This window comes from Desmodus rotundus, chromosome 5, assembly GCF_022682495.2.
Source record: "Desmodus rotundus isolate HL8 chromosome 5, HLdesRot8A.1, whole genome shotgun sequence".
Taxonomy (NCBI): domain Eukaryota; kingdom Metazoa; phylum Chordata; class Mammalia; order Chiroptera; family Phyllostomidae; genus Desmodus; species Desmodus rotundus.
In genome coordinates, this window is record NC_071391.1 from 31,681,342 (window position 1) to 31,697,741 (window position 16,400).

General features: G+C 46.2%; 1 protein-coding gene across 6 annotated transcripts in view; it reads right to left on the reverse strand.

Moving 5' to 3' along the window:
• The window catches only part of NAV2 (neuron navigator 2), a 679,412-nt gene that overhangs the window by 238,308 nt on the left and 424,704 nt on the right, over positions 1 to 16,400 (reverse strand). For all 6 annotated transcript variants that reach the window (XM_024558786.3, XM_024558785.3, XM_053924021.2 and 3 more), the window contains 2 exons: positions 10,672 to 10,789; positions 1,095 to 1,147 (listed from right to left, as the gene is read on the reverse strand). In XM_024558786.3, coding sequence (XP_024414554.2) covers positions 1,095 to 1,147; positions 10,672 to 10,789 — 171 coding nt within the window. The remainder of the gene's footprint in view (positions 1 to 1,094; positions 1,148 to 10,671; positions 10,790 to 16,400) is intronic.

Below are 16,400 nucleotides of genomic sequence, written 5' to 3' on the forward strand. Positions count from 1 at the left end.
GTGTGCACCAAAAAATGACCCCCCTCCACCACACACACATATACCCTCTTTATTATAAAAAGTTTCGTGCATGAAAAAAGTTGACTGAAAAGGCATCTTCTGTCCAACTCACTGGGATAACAAACGATTCAGAAAATTAGTACACCCAAGGAATGCCGGTCCTTTGGTGGACTCTGGGATGAGACTACCAAATTGTGCCTACTCCACTGAAGCAAGGTGAGGTTGGAAAACAAATTAGCCCTTGTTTTAGATTTCTGGAAGCAAATTAATGTCCAGGAAAAAAAAAGCCGTCCTTAAGTAGCTATCTTCATATTTTAAACAGGTATTAGCGTCATCTTAACAGACTCTGACAACACACGTTCCGTGCGTAAATACCCACGTTTGAAAGCGTTTCGAAGAGAAAAGCGGAGCGCTGACAGCATCACGAGGTAATGTTTTCTCAACTCAACAGTGATCCTGAATTTTAACTCGAAGGTTATGTGCAGAACATGCCACAAAGAGTAGATTTTTAAAAAGTCTTTTATTTTTTTAAAAAAGCTGTACTATCAGAGCTTAAGCAAGCACATCACGGCAGAGAGACTATCACTTGTCAAGGTGACATGGAAAATGATACGGATGTAATTCACTTTACACTTCCTGTCACAGTTCTGATTTCACATCATTCTAGCCTTCAGAGGAAATCAGACCACGTGCCCCAGTTTCGGAGCAGCGAGATACCATCACCCACCTCATCTGTGCCCCAGCTCCACACACAGACAGAGGTAGGTGTGGGTCTCTGAGGCAGCAGAACAAGTCACAACAGTCCACGTTCTAAGCAAGTGTATGTTTGCCCCAGTTCCGCATAATGTGTTTCTAAGAGCAAGGGCTGTAGTTCATTTTTGCTGCCTCACCATCTACGTAAAAATCACAACCATCTTTCAGTAAATGCCAACAAATGTCAGGAGAGCCGACCACAGCTACTTGGAAAAGGCTGTTAGTTTATTAATATAATCCCCCAGAGTAAAGCTTATGGTGTGAATGTTTACAATATGGTCAATAGCATTCAGAGGCAGGGCTAACATAACGCAAACACTCTCCACCCGTGTACCACTTACCATTTGCGATCTGTTCTTCGGACAGCCATTGATGTCTTCAATCTTTTCATTTGCTGAAAAAGGAAACACGAGTCAGAAAAATAAATTACCATCACAGGCACTTTGCTTCGTGATGTTCAGGATCCTGGAGGCCAACCAAGCCCCAAGGCCCGGAGTGGGGCTTGTCCCATCAGCACAGGCATGTGAAATGCTGAGAGGCATCCAGCAAGCTTTAGGACTTAATCATCGAGCCACCGCGTCCTCTAGGGACAGCTGGGGCAAGGTCGTCATCATCTAAAGCAGAGACAACTGCATCGAGGACAGTCTTGGAGTGATGGGGCATCGTGGAAATGTTGCAGACTGGGGCACAGGCTGAGCTGTGATTGTGCTTTAGGCTTTTAGACAGACAAGCTCAACCTCCCCACAAAAGATGGGATGGTTCAGAGTGGATTAGTTCAGCTCGACTCAGCTCCAGGGCCCACAAGCTTCAGATGATAACATTTCACCCTACCTTTAGCAAGAAAAACTAACACTGTTTTATATACTACTCGGATTACTAATAATCCTGTTCCCAAGTGGTAGCAAAGAGAGAAAATGAGAGTAGGACATAAAAATGGGTCATCCATTTGGATGTAGTAAGTCCCAATTAGATCTGGGATAGTCTTTGAAGTCATAATAGCTCTTACCTACGAAGAGAAGTGAAAGAAAGAAGGTGCATTGGATTAACTGGAAGTCAAATACCAATAACAGGGAAGAAAGGCCCAGCTTCCCACAGTGAAGTATGGAGGTCCCCCTGCAAGACGGAGCCCAAGATATCCACAGAGGGGTTGAGATTGCGACTGCAGCCGCACAAAAAAGGCAGTACATGTAGAGGTCAGAACACTGGCTTTGGGGGCAAAATACCCCAGTGTGAATCCCAACTCTAGAGCTCTTAGCTGTGTGACCTCAGCTATGTCACTCAACCTCTCTGGGCTGAAGCTTCCACATCTATGAGATGGAGCTGATACTACAAACTTCACAGGAGGGGCTAGGAGAAATAGATTATATGATACCAGAAAATGCTTAGCACAGTGCCTACCACACAGTAAGTGGTCTATAAATGGCAGCTATCATTAACCCAACAATACACACTCTTACCATCTACATAAAATATATAAAATTAAAATTTCCTTTTTTGATGTCTCCATCTGAGCTAAGCCCAGAAATTCAGATAGGACTCCACAGTAAAGAACTAAGGATTTGCCTTCTCTGGGAAGCCAGCTTCCTCCCCAGTTCTGGGATCTTTCACCCCACGCCCCACCCCAGGAGGATTAGGCATGCCCAGTCCTCTTGGACGCTCAGCACCCTGTACCCACCTCTATTTTGCTCTAACTCATCTAATGTGTAACTAACTCCTTTTCTTGGCTCCCCCAGCTATGTTGGGTGAGCCTGACAGACATGTTGGGTTTCACAGGTATATATCCTCAGGGCTCGTAAGTACTCGCAAAATTGAATTCCAAAAAAATATATCACATCCGATTTTAATGAATTTCATGCCTAAAACTTCCATGAAGAGAAAAGACATAAAAAGAGTGATGGAACCAGAGTGTCCCTAGCCTCTAGGACTTTCGAATACCTGAGCCTAGACATAGCCCTCCGTCTCTTCAGCCGGGCTTATTTTTTTCTCTAGTGTTTCTACCTTGAGAGAGAGGTGAAAAATAACGCAAGCTAGTGACAAGAAATTGTTTAAAAACTGAATTCCCATGAGCCTGTCTGGATGGTATACATACAACCTGATCGATCGACATTGTCTTTAGACTTTGCCAAAAGTAAGTTTGAAAAAAAAAAAAAAAAGGAAGGTAGGCTTGTGATCCAGCCGGGGGGATCTTTAGAGAGCCCACTTCGTTTTCTCAGGAGAACACTGGGACAGGCATCCTAGAAACGCCCCTTCCACCACCTGCTTCCCCCACTCCCAGAGGAGGTGCCACAAAGCATTTACAAAGCATGTTAAAGATGCCCAGTGAATGGAATTAATATGAATGGATATTTGTTCTTCAGTGCGCCAGAAAATAGTAAACGATAACTGATGAATGGGATTCAGATGAACGGGTATTTGTTCTTCAGTTCACCATAAATATGATGAGCTGAATATACCACTAGCAGGTAAACTCCCCAAGAACAAGGAATTGTATCTGCTTTGTTTCCTACTTGTATCAGAGCTTAGGACGGTGCTGGCACACAGTAGCCACTCCATCAGTATTCATTGAGTGGAGCTAAGGAAGGAGTACTCTGACCACTTCAAAGAATGAAGCGCTACTGCCTGTTTTGTGCTTTCACTTGTAAATATAGACATACGTATGGAAGATTTTTTAAAAATGACCTTTGATGAATGGCACTCCTCTACACACGGCAGGCCTGCACTCTGACCTTGGATTTTGACGTACCACATGGAGAATAAATGTGTGGCTTTGGGGTGTCAATGACACTCGAGTTATCTTCCAACTGGATACTCAGGATGGCCAAAGTCATAAGTCATTGGATTCTGATCGGCACCTAATGAGTGTTCATTAAGGTGAAGCATGGATAATTGTGACCTTAAGAAATAATTTTAAAGATTCTGTATCATTCATCTGGATAAATGAAACCAAAGGGCTTGGCCTAATTACTCCTCTAAATCCTCCCCATGGTCTGTCATCTCAACCACACTCAGATGCTCCTTGAACTCAGGTGATCACAACTCCTATAACCCAATTCTGCCATCTACAACACTCGCAACAAGCAGTGGAGTGGAGCCTATTTATGACATGCTAAAGGATGTGTGGGAAGAGGGAAATCAAATGACTAAGCCCAAACTCAAAATAACTGCTTAATAAAATGCAAAGTGAGTCGTGGACCTCCTAGTTTGCAATTTCACGTACTTTAAATACTTCTTTAAATTCTCAAGTATGTCTATGGTTGTCATAAATACTTAGTGATAACAGCAGTTCTGATTCTGCTAGTAAGAAGAAAGAAGAGCTTGATCGTCAGAGCCAACTCGATTAAATCTTGTACAGGGTCTTTGGCTACGGCCCCAAAGCAGAAAGTCATGTGCAAAGGCCTCTGCCCCCAAAGTCCTCAACTGTGATTACAACCAGTATTCCTAAGCTATCCCTAATAAACAGTAATTTATTTATCCCAGTGTGTTCAATACATTTTTAGCCCATTAATGCAGTGACTTATCTGCACACAAGGTAACAAGTTAGTAACTGGAAAGCATTAGTGTATTTTTAATTTTTTTTAAGATACTATTTATTTTTAGAAAGAGGGCAAGAGAGGGAGAAAGAGAAGAAGAGAAACATCTTTGTGAGAGAGAAACATCAATAGGTTATCTCTTATAGTGCCCCACCTGGGGATTGAACCCACAACCCAGGCACGTCCCCTCACTGGGATTCGAACCAGAGACCTTTTGCTTTACAGAACGGTGCCCAACCAACTGAGCCACGTTGATCAGGGTCATTAGCACACACTTTTTAAATACGATGAGTGGCATCAAGCCCATTACTTTCCAAAGACGTCCTCTGTTAAGTTCAGAGCATCTCACGAGTCCATGCATCTATACAGGGCATCTATGCATGTGCATTGGACAGCTGGCAGCCCTACCAATGGGAAGAGAAACTAGCTGCCCAGAAATGTAGATGACTTACCCACGGTCACACAGCAGTAGTAGGTCATCAAGGGAAAGAAGGTACACTCCTGCGTGTTTGAACTTCCTTGTTGTGCTGGGAGGCAGCCCAAATGGTGATGGAAAATGAGCTATCAGTTCTCTTCACCTCTAACAGGAAACTTCCTGTCTAAGCTTCCTCCTCTCCAATCCTTTTTGTTCATCCTACTTCCTTCTTTCTCCCTTCTCTTTTTTCTATTTCTCCCACCCCTCTGCCCCTTTCCTCACTCTAATCCCTTCTGGCATCTTCCCTGAGTGACAGCAATGTAAGCAGGAGGACAGAGCCCGTGTGTCTCTCTCCCTTGATTCATGCTGTTTATCCTGGCCTTGTAAACTTTTCTAATAACTCATGGAGATGGTGCTGTAGTGGGTTGGCAGGCAACTGCTGAGTCTGGACAGCTCATGACTCAAGAAAATAATCACACTAATAAGAGGCTGAGCACAGAGAGATCCAACCCTCAGTCACTAAAGGAAGGACACGAAAAGGCAGGAGCAAAAGCCCATTTCTGCCTAACAGGCAGAAGGCAATAACGAAATAATATGGCCCCAAACAATCCCCCTATCTAGGAAGCCCACCTCCAGGGGTGTCTGGAATGGATGACGACTCAGACAGGAGCAGTGTCTGTGCAAAGCATTTAAGGTTTTCCTTAAAGTCACCTCTGATCATGTCACTCCCCAACCTGAAAATCAGCTCTTCAAACCCCTGGCTTTTGTTCTGAGGCTAAAGCCCAGAATTCACTTTCTTGTACCTGGTGGCCCTGTCTGATTTTGCCTTGATGTTCCTCTGGCTCTCGAAGCTCCAGCTGTTTTACACACTATTTCTTCCACAGGAATGCCCCTCCTGACTGCTTCATCCAGCTAACTCCACCTCACTTACTCCAACGTTGGCTTATAGGTATAATAAACTCCCTACCGCCTCCACCCCCACCCCAATCATGGGTCAGGTCTCACAGCACCACAGGTCCTTAATCACTATGCATGATACTCCCCCTGGGTCTAGAAAGAGGCTGTCCTTTAAAGGGACATCCTCCCTGCCTGCAAAGTTTGATGCATCTTCATTTAGATGTGTTCTTCTTAATTTTTTATTTTCAAATAACTTCAAACTTACAGAAAAGTTACAGAAATAGTACAGAGAGTTCCTACATTCCTTCATCCATTCTCATTTTCTCCCTTCCGCCTCGACCCCTTTCTCTGTATAGCGACACATTATTTTTCCTGAAACATTTTAGTGTCCTTTGCCTCTTACACTTAGCATGTATTTCCAAAGGACAAGAATGTTATCTAACTATAGAGTTAGAAAATTCAGAAAATTTAGCACTGACATAATTCCAGTTGTGTCAATTGATGCAAAAATGTCCATTTTTGTAGCATTTTATTCCCCAATCCAGACCACGCAGTGCATTTAGCTGTCCTGTCTCTTTAGTCTCGAACAATCTCCCAGCCTTTCTTGGTCTTGCACAACACTGACATTTTGGAAGAGTGCAGGCCAGTTTTGGATTTTTTTTTTTTTACTAGAATATTCCACAAATTGGGTTTGTCTGAGATTCCTCGTGATTAGCTTCAGGCTTTCCGTCTCCAGCTGAAATTCACCACCAGTGATGCTGTGTTCTCTCGGGTATGACATCAGGAAGCACGTGACATCCAGCTACCCCTCACGTGCAATGTCATTTTGACCAGCTGGTCATGACGTCTGGATCCTCCCCGGAGTGGTTACTACATGTCCCCCTTGGAACTAATAAGCAATTAAGGAAGAGACACTCTGAGACCACGCAAATAGTCTGCTTCTCATCAAACTTTCCTCTCTCGTTTTCAGCATCCATCAATAATTCTTGCCTTAACTAATCTTTACCGTCAGGAGTGCAACTCTCTCTCCATGTATCAATCAGCATTCTCCTGCACCGTTGAGCCCTCTCTGCTCTATGAATGCATCTATTTATTTATCAGTAATGACTTACAGATTCCTATTTTACTCTATGGGTATAATCCAATGACCATCCTCAATTATTTTGATGCTCTCATTGTCTCCGATTAGATTGTTGTTGATTTTTTTTTTGTAGCCCTAGAGGAGAGAACTAGTACTTATAGGGAGATATCACCAAGGGGGCAGATTTTGACCTAAGAGAAGAGCTTGTGAAGGACTCCAATTCTGTGTTAGATCTAGTTTCCTGAGGAGGTAGTAAGCTGCCCATCACATTAAGTATTGAACAATCTGTTGACTACCTTTCATACAAGCAATGCACCAGGTTGGGGCTTTTTAAAGGTCCCTTCTAAAATTTAAAGCTAAGAGTTGCAGCAGAATCCGGGAAAGGAGGAGGGTATGACATATAGCTCCAGAAGAATGTTCAGAAGAATGCTGAATCCCAAGAAGGGGAAACCTCCAAGCCACCTGTTGGAAAAAATTTGACCCAGACTTGCAGAAGCAGGGGATGCAGTGGATAAAATTCTCATCCCTAATCCTTGCTACATGCTGTGAACCCAGGAAGGAAGATGACTCAGACCCTGGCCTGATCCAGCAGGTGACGGAGTGACAGAGGAGGGTGTCTCTCCAGCGCCTGGGGGAGCTAGGAAAGGTATCAGAGAGAAACTGACATTTCAGCAGTGGAGAGGAGCTCTCCAGTCAAAGAACCACTAGAATCCTGCCCAGCACAGGACGGAGTCACCAGGACTCCCATCCTGGGAAAATTTTAGATAGACAGACAGAAAGACAGATGGATGGACGGATGGATGGATGGATGGATATAGATCCATACATAACATGTACATAGTAAGTACATGTACATGTGTAAATATACCTTTTTCCATTTTATTTTAAGGGGCACGTCAGAGAAAAACACGCACCTCAAAAGTAAAGAGTACAGGTGGTCAACAGTTCAGCACCCTGCCCTGGCCGGTACCTCAGATGGTTAGAGCGTCATCCCAATGCGCCAAAGGTTGTGGGTTCAGTCATGGTCAGGGCACACACAAGAATCAACTAATGAACACATAAATAAGTGGAACGACAAATTGATGTCTCTCTCTAAAAAAAAAAAAAAAAAAGTTTAGCACCCTGATCAGAAAATACTGCTCCTCCTCCCTCACCAAGAGATCTGTGTTCATAAGATATTCTAAGATTAAATCTCTCAACTGGCTGATAGACTCTCTAGGGGAGAAGTTACACACAGAGGAGACGCCGTGTTTAGCTGCCTCTCAGCTCCCTGTCTTCTGGCCCCTGTTCCCCACCCCCAGAGCAGAGGGTGCAGGCCCGGCAATCAGGGTCCATGTGCTGACCTCCAGCCTTACTTAGGAATCTCTGGCCAGAGCCAGCCTCTCCTGCAGCGTGGTGGCCTGAGGGGCAGCCTGGGTCACTGGTACTAACTGGAGCCTCTGAAGTCGTGCTCCAGTAGCTCCAGGCCCAGAGGGGTAAGTGTCTAGGGACACTGATGTCATCCGAATGGGTTCAGGGAAACATCTTCCTGAGCAACAGTAAAAAATGTGGTAGCTTACATTTCCATAGCATTTTGTTTAGTATATTCATGACATATATGCTAACATTCACCTCTTCTGGGCCCACAACAGACATAACCAATCTATCACGACACACTCTGACACTGATACTGAAGCCTCATCATCGTTCTTCACATGCCTTTCCAGGCAGTACCTACCAAATGCCATCTAGGATATCTCCCTTGCATTTCATAAGCAGGCATAGCTGTGCCCATTTTAAATATGGCGCAGCAGAGGTTAAGTGAGCGTCTTGAGGTCCCACCGGACACTCCCCCCACGTTGAGAGGGATGGAGCTGGGATGAGAGCAAGGCACTATCGTTTCCCACTCTCTGTCTTGCTGCCCATGCTGAAAGTGGAGAGGGTTTCTGGTAGAAGCCCTCTGCACAGCCCAAGACTCGGGCAGAGTCAGTCCATGTGTCTGATGTCACCTGGCTGAGACAGAGGTCCAAACCCAGCTCAGATGTGAGTCACCTCTACCATGAGGACCTTGCCCAGAAGATGCAACTCCTTCCAAGGTTACAAGCCTTGTGCATTTTCCCAGCAAGGAGAATAGCGGTGGCCACAGTCAGGGCTCCATGACTGGTTCCTGAACTGAGTGAAGGGAGGAAGTGCCCTGTACCGAGCTCAGTGCCTCTGGATTGAGAGGTAGGGTAGAATGCAGCCAAGCAAAGGACAGAAGTTTGAGAAGCAGAGTCACCCAGCTTAGATTCCCCTTGATGCCTAGTCCTGTGATACTGAGCTACTGGCTCACTGGGCCTCAGTTTCTACATCTGTAAAATGGGATGAATACTGCCTACTTCATAGAGATGTTGAAGAAATTCAGAGAAATATTTAAAAGCACTTGGTAGGAGAGATGATGAAGACAAGGAAGAGGATGGAACGGAAGCAGAGGAATGTGGCAGATGGCCTTCAAGGAGACCCTCACAACTCCTTTCACTGAAGTGTAAGCCCTTGTACAATACCCTCCTGTGGAGTGTGGCAGGACCTAGGACTTATTTCTAACCAACAGAATATGGCAAAAGCAATGGGATGTCACATATATAAGGTTCTTTCTTCCCACAAAAACTCTCTCTTGCTGACACAAGAAGTCAATCAAAGTAGCCATGTTGGGAAACTCCTGTGGCAAGAAGCTGAGAGGGGCATGTAGGAGCTGAGAGTGGCCTACAGTCAACTGTCAGCAAGGAGTCAGGACTCACCTCCTTTAACTGCAAGGAAATAATTTCCTCCAACACTCCGGGTGAACTTGACCCCTCCCTGTTCAAGCCCCCAGATAAGAACTCAACTCTGGCCAACACCTTGACTACAGCCTTGCACAGGTGCCCAGCTAAGTCACACCTGCATTTCTGACACACAGAAACTGAAATATAATAAGTATATGGTGTTTCAAGCTACGTTTGTGGTAATTTGTTTACAGCAATGGAGACTAATACCAGGAGGGAAGGAAATAGGAGAGGAGGAGAAGGAGGACCAATGGAAGCTAGCCTGAAGAAATCAATCTCAGGACGGAGGGAAGCTTCCTTCTCCTTGAGTGGCAGCCAGAGTCCAAAAGTTTCAGCTAAGGGCCAACCTGCCTGTGTGTTCAGGTACAATCCCCACAGATGTGAGCAGAGCTACCACTATACAAGGCTACTTCCTTCTCACACTTGAAGGGTAAGTGACTTTCCCACAACAATACATGCCCAAGAGGCTGGCGCTTCTTTCTGTGCTTTCCCTGTGCCTCCTCTCTTGGCATCTCTCGGCATAAATTGGTTGCTGCCAGCGACAACAACCAGCCTAATGCCATATAATTGACCTCCTGCCTCCTCGGTCTGCCCTGAGCAACGAGGCAGGACCACTGGGGCACATTCCTTAAGGCTCGTGGCAAAGCTATGCCCAGCCTCCACCCACGTGCCTTCCTGGATGAACCCTCTGCTCCTAGACCATGGCCAAAGCAGTAAAAATCCCACCACCCCGTTCCCCGCCCCTAGTATTAAATCTGCCTATTTTTCAGACTCAATTAGAGTTGGCAGGACTAAACTAACTCCTTGTTGCTTTTAAAACCTTTAATATATATATATATTTCCAGAGTAATCCACACAAAAATTACCAACAGAGAAGGGGCGAGAATGAGAGAATGAGAGAGCCAGAAAGGTAGGAGCAGGAGGTAAGAAGGAAGACGGAGAGCCCCTCCCCAAACCACCAGCACTTCCCTCCAGCCTTTGCCACTCTTTCTTTTCAGAGGATCGAGATAAGACTGCTATGTGGTGATCTTATCAGGAGGAAGGAGCTGGTACCCACACTCCTGAGCACAGAACAGTCAAATAAATTCTCAACATATGTGGCAGAAATACCGCATTTTTCTTAGAGACTACAGTGTGCCCCTCCCCTTGCCCGACTCAAGCCCTCCTGGGTCTCCACTGTAACTCATCAACCCCCAGCATAAAATCTGCTCTTACCCACAACCTGGATAATCTGGGCCAGAAGAACGCCGTCTGTCACATCTTGCTGGAGATCCTTGATGAGACGTTTGTGGCCTGATTTGGCTAGATAATGATTGGCCCAGTCCGTGTAGATCTGCAAAACAGCAAAAAGGCAACTTTAGGAAGCCAGTCAGACCCCATCTGAGTCTGAGGCAGCTGCTTGGGCTGCGCAGCCACCCCCATCCCACTGGCGGGCTGTCCAGGGCCAGCCAGTGCCATTAACATTCAGTGCATTGTACCGACGGGGCATTCAGCAACCATAGCTGGGCTTTCGCCTATTGAGAGATCCGCCGTCAAGGCTCAGGGAAAAGCTAAAGAAAGCTTCAAAACATGCAGAGGCCTGAATGGGACAGGGGACACGGAACTAAACAGCCCGCGCCAGCCGGCTTCAGAGGCTGAGGCTCTAAATGCGAGAGAGGTCCCCCCCCCACCACCACCCCGCCTCTTCCCCTCTTTTTCTCTTTATTGAGAAAACGTATGGGGAGGTTACCACCCAATAGGCATCTTTTAATGGGCCATTTCTGGGTAAGAAGGGCTATTGAGTTAACCGAGTTCTCAGGAGCCTGGGTGCCTTGTAAAAAAAAAAAAAAAAAAAAAAGCCAAGTACGAAAACATGGAGCTCCTCAATTACTCTTGTGTGAGTGGAGGTATTAATGGCCTCACAGTCATCTCAAATTTAACCGGTTTAATTTAAAAGCCAGGCATCATTTTCACTGTTGGGATTCCGTAAACAAAACCCAGCAAATTCCAACATATTTAACCACAGCATCAGTGTAAACTGCACCCTGGAAGGCAGAGGCTGGGTCACCCCTGAGATCAGGAGAGCAGACCCCCTGGCGGACATGGTTGGCCAAAAAGTTTGTCACATTTTTTCCGTAGAACAAAAGACACATTTTTCATTTTCAAAGTGTATTGATTTGAATATTCTGAGTACGTTGGCTATCTCCTGCTATTGGCCTCTAGTGGGTAGAGGCCAGGGGTGCTGCTAAACATCTTCCAATGCATAAGACAGCCCCACAGCAAAGAATTACATGGCCAAAATGTCAACAGTACCAAGAAACTTCACAAACCACTTTTGACATGTTTGATCAGTCACAGCACCTTCTCCATACACTGCACAAGTCTTTTTTTGTGTTTCAGTTGTATTTTTACTTTTCTTGAAATAATAAAGTACAATACACCAAAAATGTTGCCTATTTTCTTCCATTTTCAATATTAAAATGGCTGCACAAAAATTCACCAATTTTGATTAATTTTTTAAATGCACACTGATATGACAGCTGTCACAATACAATCCAACAAAATTGTTTTAAATGAGGTTAAAGACAACTAAGCACTTCTAGAGCCATGGTAAGGAAAACAACATAACAGACTTTTTGGCCAACCCAATCTATCAGACCTGCTCCTCTCGGGCATCCTACCATCATCCCAAAAGATGTGTTCTTCCAGATAGGCCAAAAAGCATGAGGAAACTCCACTGGAAAGTTCGCCCCTAACTGACACAAGCCAAATGCACACAAAACTTAAAACAGCCTCACCAGTTTTGGACACTGCATTCCCTGCATGGATTCTTGAGAATGTGCAGGCTCTGCTTATCGGCACTTTATTTGCCCCCAGAGTGACAAGGACGAATGACTGTCCAAAGCGGTAACTATCCTACCTCACCTGGGCCACACATTAGCAGCCACAGTTCACATACTAAGCCAAATTGACGAAGGCAACCGTTGCATCTCCGCCCGCTGGCCTGCCCAAGGCCTCGTGTGACGGTGGAATAGCGGAAGCCCTGCTCTCACCCCAACTCTTGCCCCCCCGCCCTTCTCTCCTGAACCTCGCGCCTGGAGTAATTTCACACGGAGGGGCCCTCCCTGCCCCTCCAGGCTCCCAGAATGGGGTCTGTGGGCCGGGGCCTCAGGTTCTTGCAGAGCAGATCCTACTGGACAAGGGGCACCTCTGACTGCTCCACCCGGGACTGTGAAGGTGTCATCCCCAACATGCAAAGGCAGAACTACACTTTCTACTTCGCCAAGATCTGAGGCCAGACGACCCCTGTGCACCCTACTCCCACCTGGGAGCCCAGGCTTCCACTGCAGAGACCCACGGGCACACTGCACACGGCAGTGTGGTCCTACTTCACTCCTCGAATTGGCCGTAAATCCACATTACATTCTCCCCGCCCCCCCCCCCCCGTGACTCTCAAGTTGGCAGAGATCAAAAATCTAATAAAGCAAGATCACTTCTAATTTTGTAAGCACTGAGAGAGCTGAGGAAACAGAGCTCCATCCTCTTCTTGGTCATTACAATGGCCAATCTGAAATGGCAATGGTCACTAAATGACGTGGCTAAGAGGGCAAGAAGGAGGGACAAAAACACTGGAAGGCAAAGAGGCAGATCTGCATCCACGTGCCAGTTCTTCAGGCTCCCCAAAGGTAGGGACTTGGGGCGGGTTCAGTCAGTGACGGAGCCCACGTCCCTGCCGTGGCATGAGGCACGTTAGTTCTCAATACGCTCCCGTGAATCAATGCATGTGTGACCTCAGCTGAGCTACTTCTGAGGCTAAGTTTCCTTTTCTATCAAATGGGATCAATACCACCTACTTTTCAATTATTGTGTAGAGTAGCTTAATACATAACAACTAACCCATATCAGGCCTACCACATGCTGGGCACTGGTAAAAGCACTTTACACATATTAACTAACTTAATCCTCATTCTATGAAGTAGATACTGGTATTTGTGTCTATTTGTCAAGGAAAAATTGAAGTATAGAAAGGTAAAGTGACTTGTCCAAGGTCACAAGTAAGTGGCGGAGCCAGGATTTGAACCCATGCTGACAGACTGACTGTAGAATTCCTTAGACACTACAGTGCTGCTTCTCTGAATAACAATATAAATATGACTCAAATCATTCACCCCTCCATTACACTCTCCTACTGACTCTTGGCCCACTCCTCTAGTCAGTTATGTTCTCACTAAAGGAATCTAAAAAACGAAAACCCTAAAACCTAGTTTTACCTCTTGCCGTCTGCATACCCTTGGGCAAGTCACTCAGTGTTTCAGTGAATTCAGCTGTAAAATGGGCACAACTGGCCTACTATGGAAGGTGGCCGCGATAACTCAACTAGGTGCCATGTGGAAGCCCCTGGCCTGACCCACACCGGGCTCGGGAGGCAGAGGCAGTAGAGGGTAAAGAGGAGGGCTTTGGAGTCACAGACTTGCTCTAGATCGCAGCTGCCAGGCCGCCAATGACCTCTGTGCCCTTTGGCCAGGTGCCCTCGTTTACAGCATGAGGACAATCATCTCTGTATCATCAGCTATGAGAAGGTGAAATGAGCTCGTATACATAAGGGATGCAGAATATAGCACATGCTAAGTGTTCAGTAAATGAGTACAAATTCGACATTTACCAACAGTATTATAAATGGGCCATAACAAAACCAGCCACAGCCTCTACCCTGAACCTCTAGGGTGCCAACAACCCAGGGACTCGCTCCCCTCGTCCTTCACACGGCACAATTTTAAGAGTCTGGAGCATCCCCCATCTGAATCACAAACTATGGTCAAGTGTAAAACAAAGGCAGGCCAGAAACTGGCCAGGCTGGTACATAGAGAGAGGATCCCTTCCCTAACTAGGAGAGGGTACGCCGACAATGTTCCGTCAAGACTTGGGGGTCAGGCAGTCCAGACCTGGACAGACCTGTGAACTTTCCCACCAGCCATGTCCGAGGGACCATGAAAGCGTTCCGAAGCTTCACACCATCAGCCTCAAGACCATCAGGTGAGGTGAGAAGGGGTCGTGGACAAGGACACTGCTGAGTGGGAGGTGATGCTGATGCCTCCACACATTCCCTTCGCAGGTGATGAAGGGAACTTTAAAATAGATGCACTGTCTCTAAAACCAGCCCTCTATGTGTCTGGGCAATCCAGCAGGAGCACGCAGTACCGAGCCATGGTGAGGCCGTGCAGGTACCTGGTATGCCGGGGAGAACTTTTAACGTTCCGCAGTGGTCAGAAATGGCTCTGCCAAAGAAGAGAACCTCTCTGCTTCAAGCTGTTTAAAACAAGAGCTCTTCTCTCAGCTTCAACCTACCCACACACCCCTGCCAACTTAATCTCCCAGTGCACAGCTGATCACCCGCTCAGAAGATCATCCATCCTCCCCACCTCCCACTGAGCTAAAGATGTCAGAGGTCATGGAGATTCAAGGCAGTCTTATTGTCTTCTGCTCTTCCCAGACCATTTCTGACCCTTTTGCACAGGGGAAAGTACATGTGGAAGTCAAGAGCATGGGCTTTCGAATGGCCCAAGTCAAGCGCAGGCCACTGGTTCTGGGCAAATGAATTTCTATTAACCTTGATTATACCTCAGTTTTATCCTCCATAAGCTGGAGGTTATACCAAATACAGTGGTGCCTCGGTACTCGTCATTAATTCATTCCAGAACTTGTGACGAGTGCCAAAACTGATGAGTACCAAACAAGTACTGAGCAAGTGACAAGTAATGAAGCGTTTTCTCTTGTGGGGCAGCATCATGACTCAAAAGTTCTAGCAAGTGTGATGAGTCCTGAGCGAGCGCTGAGTGCGGACACATTCTTTTTCTTGTCAAAATGCAACAAGTATAGGGTTTGATGAGTTCGGAAGCCAACAAGTACCGAGGTGTGACAGTATATTAGGAAACAGGGGCTGGCAAATGGGGACCTGGACCAAACCCGTAAGACACCTATTTTATAAGCCAAGATCTATTGGGACAGTCACACCCATTTGTGGCCATGCTACAATGGCAGAGTTGAGCAATTGCCACCGAGAGACCTTTTGGTCCACAAAGCCTCAAATATTGACTATCCATCTTCTTTACAGAAAAACAAAAACCACGTGCCACTCTGTGTTATAGGGACTAAATGAGATACATGTCTACACATACCAAGTGTGCAGTGGCAATAACAACGATGACCCTCTGGAAAATGACATAGCTCACAGTCCCCAGTCTCTGAACTCATGCCGCCCCATCCTCTGGAGTGCCTCCATCCCGGGCCACCCTGCAAGGCCCAATTCCAATGCCAGTCCCTCACAGAGTCCCTCTCGATTTCCTGACTGCAGCCTGAGTCGCCTCACAGAGTGCGAGAACTTGAGGGCTGGCTCCACCTTCTCACCTGCACCACCAGATTCTGGCAGAGACCACATCTCGCCCATCTTTGCTGCCCTCACAGGGAGGGGATGCAAGGCAGGAGGTTGGTAAGTGGTTGCCAGGTTGAACTGAACAGAAAGAAAAAGGAAGAATCCTTGGGAAACTGATTACATGTGAGACTTAACTAATGTGGTCTCTCCACGAATCCTCAACCCAGGATCTCAAATCTCTTTATCGACGGAAAAGGGCAAGGAACAGAGAAAATAAATCACTCCATGGCTCAGGCTCATTAATCAGGACCCAACCAACAAGAATCATTAATTATCGGGAGTTTCCCTTCCCCTCCCTTGTCCCTAGCTCTCAACTTATTGAATAAGTGAGTAGTCACAAGAACACAATGAGATTTATTTTAAAAGCCAGTTGCCACAGGCCACACTAAGCACTGACATGATCCAGCCCCGTCTTCTTCACTTGCTGTTTCAGTAGCTCATGCGGGGAACACCACTCTTCCAAAGGAGCCCTTGGAAAATAAACTTTCAATATATCCAGGCATCGAAAACAGACTCCCTCCAGATTGCGCAACTC